Source organism: Mustela lutreola, chromosome 18 (assembly GCF_030435805.1).
Source record: "Mustela lutreola isolate mMusLut2 chromosome 18, mMusLut2.pri, whole genome shotgun sequence".
Taxonomy (NCBI): domain Eukaryota; kingdom Metazoa; phylum Chordata; class Mammalia; order Carnivora; family Mustelidae; genus Mustela; species Mustela lutreola.
Genome location: NC_081307.1, coordinates 16,657,443 through 16,668,498, shown reverse-complemented (window position 1 = coordinate 16,668,498; position 11,056 = coordinate 16,657,443). Strand labels below are relative to the sequence as shown.

The 11,056-nt window shown below is 37.7% G+C and overlaps 1 protein-coding gene across 1 annotated transcript; it reads right to left on the bottom strand.

Annotated features, from left to right (window-relative positions):
- Window positions 1–2,526: 2,526 nt before the first annotated feature.
- On the bottom strand, window positions 2,527–8,687 carry ZFP42 (ZFP42 zinc finger protein). Its single transcript, XM_059155954.1, has 3 exons — window positions 8,531–8,687; window positions 6,634–6,709; window positions 2,527–3,591 (listed from the first exon to the last, which is right to left on the bottom strand). Exon 3 carries the CDS (start codon window positions 3,478–3,480, stop codon window positions 2,566–2,568), a length of 915 nt encoding a protein of 304 aa, XP_059011937.1. The 5' UTR covers window positions 3,481–3,591; window positions 6,634–6,709; window positions 8,531–8,687; the 3' UTR covers window positions 2,527–2,565.
- Between the last annotated feature and the right edge of the window lie 2,369 nt (window positions 8,688–11,056).

Sequence of the window (11,056 nt, the reverse complement as noted above, 5' to 3'; positions counted from 1 at the left end):
AACTGAGCCTTAGAATCCAGATACACCCTTTTCCAAATTGGTATTTCTTGTACATTTAAGCTTTAGGGCTGTAAATACTGAGCTCTGGGCCCCTCAGCTCCAGAAAGAGGTAATCTATGGAAGTAGACCAGCCTCTATATAGGCCTAGTCAATCTTGATCCCTCTTGATGCCCTGAGTCCCAGGCCTTAAGAGCCTGCTGCCTAAACCCCGCCATTGACTTGATCTAGTTTTGACTGCTCCCTATTTAATCCTCCTTTTTGCTTAGCCTATAGAGATGCTATGTCCTAATTTAACTCTTGAGGTAGAAATCCAGGACCAAGTCAAACACACTAATGTCAGAGCAAAAACTAGACAAACATATGCTCCAGCATCTTTATCAAATAGCAAATTCCCATCCTAAATTCTATACTCAGATGTTTGATTTAGAGGAAATTACAAATTTACGAATGGATTATAAATCCAATGTTCCTATTCACTTAGAAACTCAATACATTTCTATAGAAAATGATGGTATAAATCATACCAAATATATTATAAATAAAAAATTGTTTGTATAGTATTCGATAGTAATGGTTTGCTCAGTGAGGTAAAAATTTAAGCCCTTCATTTTTAACTGTTTTGATGTCATATGGTTGTATTTTGGTATTCCTCAAATCAAAATTAATTGAAGTTGATCTGTTTATATACTGTTTTGTGTCCCCCCCCCCCCAAAAGCTGTTAAATTTATGGTACAATCATTACCTTCAATGGAGTCTCAAATCTTAACATAAAATATGGTATGCTGACTACTAACTACTTATAATGTTAATGCAGGGAGGGGGGAATGCTTTCCAAGTTTGATATGTTTTGCCCATCAGAAGATCATTTTTTTTTTTTAAAGATTTTATTTATTTGACAGAGAGAGATAACAAGTAGAGAGGCAGGCAGAGAGAGAGAGAGGGAAGCAGGCTCCCCGCTGAGCAGAGAGCCCAATGAGGGACTTGATCCCAGGACCCTGAGATCATGACCTGAGCCGAAGGCAGTGGCTTAACCCACTGAGCCACCCAGGCGCCCAAGAAGATCATTTTAATCAGGGATTTAGTTAATCCCTATTTTGAAGCTAGAGTTTTTTGTTTGTTTTGGGCACTTCTGGACCAAACAATTCCTCCACCTTATCCAGAATCTTTAATTACCTTTTCTGAATTTTCTTCCACAGAATGTAAATACCCCAGATTCTGTCCCAGAGTATCTATTTTATTAATTTTAATTCTGTTAAAAACAAGCTTCCTCCTTCTCTGTGGCTTTCCTGACTGTGGTCCTATTTCTTTCCCTTTACATTCAGGGTTCCTTTAAGGATATTTGCATACAGAGGTTATCATGTTTTATGTAACCTGTTGTCTTTTACTGGACATTTAAGATATGAAGTTAATATTATTAAAAATATGCTTAATGTCCTTGAGTAAGTATCTTTGTACATTCATGAATATACTTCCATGGATTACAATTCCAGAAATGAAATTATTTGGTCTAAGGAAATGCACATTACAGGTTGAACCGTATATCCCCCAAAATTTGTGTCAAAATCCTAGCCCCAATACCCCAGAATCTGGCCATATTTAGAGATGGGGTCTTTATGGAGGTGATCAAGTTAAAATGAGATTATTAGAATGGGTTCTAATTCAGTATGACTGGTGTCTTTGTAAGAGGGAATCTGGTCATTGACATTCATAGAGGAAAAGATGGGGTTCTTAGGGAAAACCACCATGTATACATGAAGATGACCATCTATAAACCAAGGAGCAAAGCCAGGTACAGAGCCTCCCTTCACTACACTGAAAAGAAACTAACCCCTGTCAACACCTTGACTCTGGACTTTCCCCCAGCCCTCACCAATATTTAAGTATTAATCTTGGCAATGTTTTATTAGTTTCAAAGACAAATAAATGGTACCACTTTTCAATACACACCTCTTTGATTTTTAAATCTTGATTTTGCGGATCTCTGGGATTTTATTTCCTTTTAAATACCTAAAATGGATTCCAATAAATTGACACTATGAAATAACCATTCCAATCTAGCTATATGATTTCACTAGTTTTCTACAATGATTAAAAAAAAAGCTAAAAATATATTGAACTTTTAAATATTTTTAACTACTCATTCACTTACTGACAATCTACTGCCAACATTCTCTAAGATTATCACACGCTGCATGGTGTTTATTCCTAAAAGACAAAAGCTAAACAACTGGGAATGACACACTTTAAAAAAAAGTAAATTTGTATTTATAGCATGTGAAAGTAAGTCCCATATCCAGTAATCCAATTCATAATGTATTAAGGATTATGCTTTTTCAGTAAATTATTACGGACCTTCTTGTTGGAAACACGTAATTCTATAGTGTCCTAAAATGGTGTCATAAACTACTGGAGCACTATAGTACATTAAAACAAAAATATGCCATGTAGGATTCCAACTGCTTTAAAAAACTCTTTCCTGGAGACAACAGTAAAGTCCATTTGTCCCCAAATTACTCTTTTGCTAATATGCTTATCCTGTTAGAGGATTCTTTTCCGTCTTATCTTTCACTGATTTGTGTTGGTCTTTCCATGAGTTAAGACGTGAATTTTCATATTATTTGACTGAGTAAACCTCTTGTGACAACTTTCAAAGGGACACACAAAACGTTTCTCCCCAGTGTGGATGCGGACATGCGTACGCAAATTGTAGTCTAGAGAAAAGCGTTTTCCACACCCCTCAAAAGTGCACTGAAATGGCTTCTCTCCAGTATGAACAAGAAAATGTCTTTTTAGTTTCGAACTCTCATTGAATGCTTTCCCACATTCTGCACATACGTGATCACGAGGACCATGGACAAGGAGATGCTTTCTCAGGGAAGCTCTATTCTTTACCTTTTTTGGGCATCCACTGTAAGGACAAGCAATTCTTTCTGGAGCCTCATATTCCTTATTTCTTGCTGGCTTCTTTCTAGCAAATTCTGCAGACTGTTTAGGATTTGGTAGGTCAATGCTGGGTGCTCCTCCAGGAGGAAGCTTCTTGCCCATTGCATACTCAGAATACTTAAACTGTGAATTCTCTCTGACAGTCTGTTGAGGAAGTTCTTGTTTTGCCCCTTTCTGTGCACATTTCAAGGATTGTTTCAGAAGTGAGCTTGCTGTAAGAACCTGTTGAGAAAGCTCTTGCTCTGATCCTTCTTCCAGGTAGTTAAGGGACTTAAGTGAGTCTTCTTCCAGAATGGGTTCAGAAAACTCACCTCTTATTATGCATTCTATGTAACAGTCAGAGAAAGAGTCTTCTCCAACAACCAGATTGCTTGTCTCAAAGATCACACCTTCATCTTCTAAGGCCCATGTTGTGTCGGGATGTTTCTTCTGGACTGCCTGTGGCTTAGATGGCCTTCGCTTATCCCTCTTGAAGGGTTTTCTAGCCAGGCCTTTCTGGCCACAAGTCTTTGCCCTTTTCTTCAGTTGCTGGTCCATAGTGTCCTATCTGCTTCTTCCTTGAATATCTGCACCAGGATATATCAATCACTTTTAAGTGACAGTGATCTCAGCAAGTTGTCTTCAGCAAACCTCCTTTGAGATAGTAACCTTTAGATAAAATATATTCCAATTTTAGAACCATTGTCAGAAAACGACCTCAAAAAATGGCCTCAAATTCACTTTTCAATAATGAAATGCTTCCATTTGTTTCTTCTCTGACAAACCCAAGAAAGTAAGAGAATGAACTGTAACATAGGCTGTATATCTTAAGATACAATGTAACTGTATCTTACTGGGTATCCCCACAAATTATCTGAGCTCTCCAACTGACCACCTACTATTACTGGGCACTATGTGTTAGCCCTATTCTAGGCTACTTGTGGGTTGAGATTTATCAGTAAGTGGACATACAAAAAAAAAAAAATCTATGCCTCATGGTGTATACATTCTTGTGAATGCCACACAGTAAAAGGTAAAGTGCTATACTGGGTGTCATTTGAATTCTGTTCCAGAAATCAGTATTATACTATGTTAACTAACAAAATTAAATGCTTCTCCCTCTTCCACACCCCCTGCTTGTGTTCCCTCTTGCTCTGTCTCTGTCAAATAAATAAAATCTTTTGGGGGAAAAAACCCCTGAAAACAAAACAAAGAAGGTAAAGTGTACAGAATAAGCAAAGGGGCTGGTAGAAAGAAATCCAGAATTTTAAATAGGGAGCTCAGGCGGGCCTTGACTGAGGTACCAGCAGCTAAAACTAGAAGTGAAGATCACTTATTGTGTAATCCTGTTGTGAAATTCAAATTAAATAATGTTTACAAAGTACTTAGCACAGAGCTAATGCTGAATGGTTACATGAGCTAGTGTATTTCACCTTTGTATTCATCCTTAATGTTGGGTCCTGGGATACACCAGATACTACTCTAGACCAAGGGTAGCATTTTTTTTTTTTTTTTTAATTTAATAAAGAGCTTTAAGCTCTGTGGGCCCCATGGTCTATGCTGTAACTGTTCAACTCTTCTTTTGTTGCACGGAAGCTGCCCAGATGCTTCAAAGGAGGGGCGTGGCCGTGTTCCAAATAAAATAAGGAGAGGCTGGCTCTGCCCATGTGGTTTCTACTTCTGCAGAAGATGGCAATTCAGAGGAAAAAACAAATGAAATCCATGCATTTCTATGCACAGGGGAATTTGGCCTTGAATACTTTCTTTTTTCTTAAAAATCTAAAAAGCAGCATTATAAAAGTTATACCATGAATATGTTACAGTCTGGGAACCTTTTGCTTAATGTTACAATTGTGTGCCTTATAGAAGTTCTCTTAACTTTGTCACAATGTCCTGCTGTAGGAACAAAAATAAATCCTGTTTAAAAAGGAGTAAATGTGGGCGCCTGGGTGGCTCAGTGGGTTAAGCCGCTGCCTTCGGCTCAGGTCATGATCTCAGGGTCCTGGGATCAAGGCCCGCATCGGGCTCTCTGCTCAGCGGGGAGCCTGCTTCCCTCTCTCTCTCTGCCTGCCTCTCTGTCTACTTGTGATCTCTGTCTGTCAAATAAATAAATAAAATCTTTAAAAAAAAAAAAAGGAGTAAATGTGAAAGTAGTGGAGAGAAAATTAACATCTTGAAAATATTTTTAAATAGCTATATTTAAAAATATCACTTCAAAAGAATCATGCTATTTACGTTTGGCAAAAACACACAGCATCAAAACATGTTTTTCAATTGCTATGGGGAGAGTTTGAAATGCCTTCTTAAATATTTATACATAAAAATAATAAATAAATAAATAATGTTTTATGTAAATTAGTTTTAAAATAAATTATAAATAAAATACATTATGTATTTATATACAATACATAAATATTATCTATATATAAATTGCTAAGGGAAGAGTTTTGGATTTCTTCTTAAACATTTATATATATATATATATATATATATATATATATATATATATATATATGTTTTTATATAATATATACAAACATTTAAGAAAAAACTTAAAATACTCTTTCTTTAGCAACTGAAAAGCATGCTTTGTTTTATTCCATGTACCCCCCCCCCCAAAGTAAATGGTAGGATCCTTTCTAGGTGTTTTTAAATGTGGCTACTTCAATGTATTTTCAAGCTGTATGACAGGGTATCTGGGTGGCTCAGTCAGTTGAGCCTCCACCTCTTGATTTTGGCTCAGGTCATCATCTCAGGGTCATGAGATCAAAACCTGGTGGGGCTCTGTGCTCAAGATGGAGTCTGCTTAAGATTCTCTCTGCTTTTCCCCCAACTCACACTCTTAACCAAATCAAACCAAACCAAACCAAAAATACAATATATATTTTCTAGCTGTGTATGTATAATGTTAAATGGTAGAAGTATTATTTTCTTTTTATATATTTTTAAAAAGATTGATTTATTTTACACAGAGATAGGAAGAGAGGGAACACAAGCAAGGGGAGTGGGAGAGGGAGAAGCAGGCTTCCTGCTGAGCAGGAAATCCCAATGCGGGGCTCTATTTCAGGAGCCTGGGATCCTGACCTGAGCTGAAGGCAGACACTTAACTACTGAGCCACGCAGGCACCCCTATTATTTAAGGAAAAAAAAAAAAAAGGTAAACTAAACCAGGAGACTATATTCAGGAAAATTCTGCCTAACAAAATCTTGTTCTCCTAGCTAGAAATAATTCTTGACTCTTTAAAGGTATAATGAATGTAACATCTTTGGAGCAAAATCACTAGCAATCACTCTAAAGTTTGAGTAGGACAGTATAACCCCTCCCACCCCATTCCATTTAGTCCACTTAAAGTAACTGCAATTTGATTGATTCCAACTTTTCTCTCCAAATTTATTAAATTTATTCTGGAGACAGAGATAGTATCTCCAGCTCTATTTATTTTTCAGCCATAATAAACTCTCCCTTCAATAAAGTGCCATGCTCTTCCCTCTCAGTAAAATACTCTCCACCCTCACTCCTCCTTCCCTTATTAGCTTGGGCACCTGCTTATTTCTCATCCATTATTTCTGATGTCTGCTTAAATAGCACCTCCTCGGGCAACCTTTCTTTGATTCGCTGTCTCAATTAGGTCCCCCAGCTCATTGTTTCCATAGCTTCCTATTTTATACTGAATGGAGTCTCTGGTATTGATTACTTAAGGTTTGACTTACCTAATGGACTTTAAGCTCTGCTAGGGCAAGGTTCTCTTCTGTTTTATTCACAAGTCACAGGACTTAGTACATTTGTCTAATGAAATGAAAGGATGAATATCCATTAATAATCATAATGATGATACTGATTTAGCAAACCTACAAAATTATGTGGGACTTTGAATACAGTATGGAAGTTTCTAAAAATTGGTTATCAGTGATGCCAAGATTGTTAACTAGATAGACAACTCTTACGAGATCAGGGCTGAAAGAGGTAGTCTCTTTATGAACTTATATAGCCCTTACTTTTCTAAGCTAGATTCTCATTTGCCAGATCTGAGCATTACAGCATTTCTTGCATAATATTCAAGTTCGTGAGAGTGATGTATAAAATTTAAATAGTAATTTATTAATTTATAACGGGAAAAATTCCTGTTTATATGACAAGTACATTCTCTGTTGGTGGATATAACTACTTGGAAAATGTACTGGGTAAATATGGAAAGAGAAAAATCTGGAGGTTAAAAAATACATACTGGGTTGAGAGTAATGTAATTTTATATTTCTCAGACTGAGATGGAAGTACTTCCAAGGTGCATCATTTACTTACTCAGTCATTTGACAAGTATTTAGTAGCAAACATTGTTCTAGGTACCGACCCTAAAGCATTAAAAAGATACTGAGGTCCTGGTTTTCATAAAGCTTTTATCTGTGTGAGATATAAATGTAAATAAACAAATTATTTGTAAAATGGTAAATAAAATAGTTGAAGGTTGAGAAAAAAGCTAGAAAATAAAAGCAATTACGGTGTGCTAGGGAAAGGAAATGATGAGGCCATCTTTAGAAAGAATGTCTGGAATGGCCTCCAAGGAGAGGCATTAGGTGGAGACTTGAAAAAGAAAAGTATCAGCCAGTGTAAAGAGATGGGAGAACAGTGTTCTTTCCAGGCCGCAGCAGGAGTACAAAGGGATTACCATGCTGCAGGACAGGAAGCCATGTCTATTGCACACAGCGGCTGGAAGAGACCAGAGTGGTCTGAGATAAGGTTGAGGACCTCGCAGAATCCTGGGAGCCAGGGGAGCCATTTGCATTTCTTTCACAAACCAGTGGGAGCCATTACAGAGGTTTCTTTCAGACCAGGAAAAAGCCTGTTCTGGCTGAGGTTAAAATGATTACTCAGGCTGGTGAGTGGAGAATAAACCTCAGGAGGCCAGGGTGAAAGCAGAAAATTCCCTAGGGCTATTTAGCAATCCAGAAAGAGCACAGTTTGTTTGGAGCAGGTGTTGGTAGTGGAGATGAAATGGCGGGAGGGAGAACAGAACCTTCTGAACCAGCGGGAGGATTAGGTAAAGGGAGTAAGGCAAACAGTGGGGTCAATGAGTAAGTGGTCCTAGGTTTTCACTGCAGTAATTGAGCAGATGGTAGTGTCACTTGCAGAGATAACCGGAGGAGGGAAGAAAAGGGAAGACAGGTATGCTCTCTTGATTTAATAATTTGAACATTTTAAGACTTGTAAAGAAAAGTGAACATTTTAATATAAACATTTTAAGGCAAAATAGATCTAGCCATTTGTTGCAGTGAAATATAATTTTTCTATTTTTTTAAGCAAAATTTTAAGAATGCAGCTTTAAGGAAATTTCAACCAGGCATCTACTTTTAAGAAAAGGTCTTTACTTTTCTCCTTTCTCTCTTTTAAGAGTTTGAGGCCAGTGGCCCAGAGCAGCTATAGTCAACGCGGTATAAACACTAGAAGTTTCCTGGCCAAGGTCCATTCCCCACTTGGTTCTAGGATAAAACGCTTCTGGTCCATGGTTTTCAAAACCTTTAACTCATGTTAAAAATACATTCTAAGGAGTGATCTCAATACCTTTCCTCCTAGATCTGAAAAAAAAGCAAAGGTCCATGAAACAAGACTTACCTGTGCTACCAAGATGCACTCTGGTACCTCCTAACCCACGGGTTTCAAGTAAGAGCAAGAAGAAACTGCTACTCGAGCCCCTACAGCAGCTGAAACCAGCCAGTTAGGCCCACCCTCTTTTTGATGGACACATTCAAATTAGGCTACACCTACAGTTCAGCGCCCCGCATTGATTAGTTTAGGAACAGCTCTATCAAACCTTCAAGGGTAGAGCTATCTGGTAGCAGTGGGCGTGGTGGCGGGTGTGGCTCTGCTCTGCCCAGGTCGGGGTAGGCCGCCCAGGTCGGTGTAGGCCGCCTAGACCCGGCCTTTAGCGGTCACCTTCAGCCGAGCGCTTTCCTTACGGAGGTGACTCCTCCCTCTGCGAGTCAGTCCCCGGGCGCTGGGCCATTACCACGTGGGCAAACCTCTGTGAACCGCAATCGCCTAGCTTTCCCGTGTAGTAGGCCCTCAGTAAATGTCTCTTGAACAAATGAAAGTAGGTGTAATCGTATTTAAACAGTTACTTATCAATGAAATGAAAATCAAGAGGTAGAGGCAGTTTCACCCTTCAGAAGTAGTGGTTTACCTAAAAGCATACCACACCTTGCCCCGCACTCTCTCTTACTCTCCCGCAAACTCCAGTCCCCACCTCACTCTACCTCCAGCCCCAGAATTAACTGCTTTTTCTTTTTCAGCTATTAATGTGACTGTTCATATCCCTAAAGGTAACACAACTCACTTTGAAAGCCGCGGTCAATCAACATTCGCCATTGGCTATGGTCTAGTGAAGTTTAATAGTTCGTGTAAGCACACAGACCATTAAAACAAAAACCCAAATCAATGTTTAAAAACCTCTTAAATTTTACTTGAAGCTGGTCTGCAATTCACATATATATCTGGGAACCGTTCTCCACACTTTTTTTTTTTTTAAATCTGTTTAGAATAATTATCAATTGTAATATCGGAAAGTAAAAGATTATTTCCAGGAGGGGAAATATGTAAACTATTTTTCTACAGTATTTTTCTGTTGTCTTCCTCCTCATCCATATGAAATTGAAATTACGTAAAGCTTTCTTGCTCTTTACCTTGGAACATATTATTTGTAGATGAGTTTCTGAAGGCAGAGATTGTCAGAAACTACTTCTCTCCTGTTCTCTATGGTACGGTCTGTATAAACGGTACAGACAAGTTTTCAGTTCAGGTTTTCAGCAGTCTTTTGTTTTTGTTTTTGTTTTTGGTGATAAAAATGTTAATGTTTTAGGTTTCAATAACAACACAACTTCAAGAATCCTAATAGACAATTCTTTCCAAGCCTTTAAATGGCAATGCCATTGTTCTTTAAAAGTCCCCCTTCTCACTGTAGGTATCTCTCTTTCTCTTTCTCTTTCTAAGGAATCACCATTATTTATATATATGAATAAAAATATAAATAAGTGACATAATCATTTATATATACTTTATATGTATAGATAATATATGTTTGTAGATCATTTATTTATATCTTTACTTAATATATAATTTATATATAAATGATGATGTGATATATATAGAGAGAAAAATACACACATGAGCTGAAGCTGAAGATCCTCTCTTTCATCTCATTCACCCTTTTTTTTTTTTTATCAGTCCCTTTACTGTCAAAACAGTGCATACAATCAGCTAGATTAATTTATAATACCTTCCTCACTACTGATTCAGTCTGTTCACTTGGTTTGTGCTGTCTGGAAACTGGAGACAACATATTTAGAAAATCTAAATTTACATTTCACACTCCACCTTCTACATAAATTATTTTTGCTCCCATTTTGTTTTAGCTTTCCTAAAGAAGTAAACCAAAAGGAAGGAACTCATCTGTTGTCATAAGATCTGAGCTTAAAGGCCTATCTCCAACATGAGTTAGGGAACCAATTAAACCATGCGATAAAAGTGGGCTGCCTTTTGAAATTGGTACAAAGGGAATGGTGCAAGGAAACAAGTTAATCTTTTGGATTCCTGGAACTTTAGTCATAGCGATTCTACAAATAACATCCTGGCTACTTTTTTAAAAGTTGTAATTTGAAAATTTATTTCTGTCTTACAAGCCAATATTTTCCTTAAAAATCTTAGAATATGAAAACTATTAATATGCTTTAATTCACTCAACACATATTTAATTTTTTTCCCCAGACAGGCCACTGTTCTAGGCCCAGAGGGTATGTATTCCTGGCCTTTCTGGAGTTTGCAAGGTGAAGTTGCATGGCAGGAACTAGAGTGAGGCAAATAACTGGCAGTTTTCCCTGCAGCAAAATTTAAAGAATGCCAAAAAATTCAGTTATTAGAATTAATGATAGTTTAATGAAATAGTTCTTAATGAAATACTTTTAAAAGTAAAAATTAGTGAGGGGCTCCTCAGTGGCTGAGTCAGTTAGGCATCCAACTCTTGATTTCAGTTCAGGCCATTATCTCAGGGTCCTGGGATCCAGTCCCATCTGGGTGGGGCTCTGTACTTGGCCGGGAGTCTGTTTGAGATTCTCTCCCTCTGCCCCTCCCCCCACATAAGCTCTC

Excerpts from the sequence above, each read along its gene's own strand:
- ZFP42 (XM_059155954.1), bottom strand. The coding sequence starts at position 3,480 with ATGGACCAGCAACTGAAGAAAAGGGCAAAGACTTGTGGCCAGAAAGGC.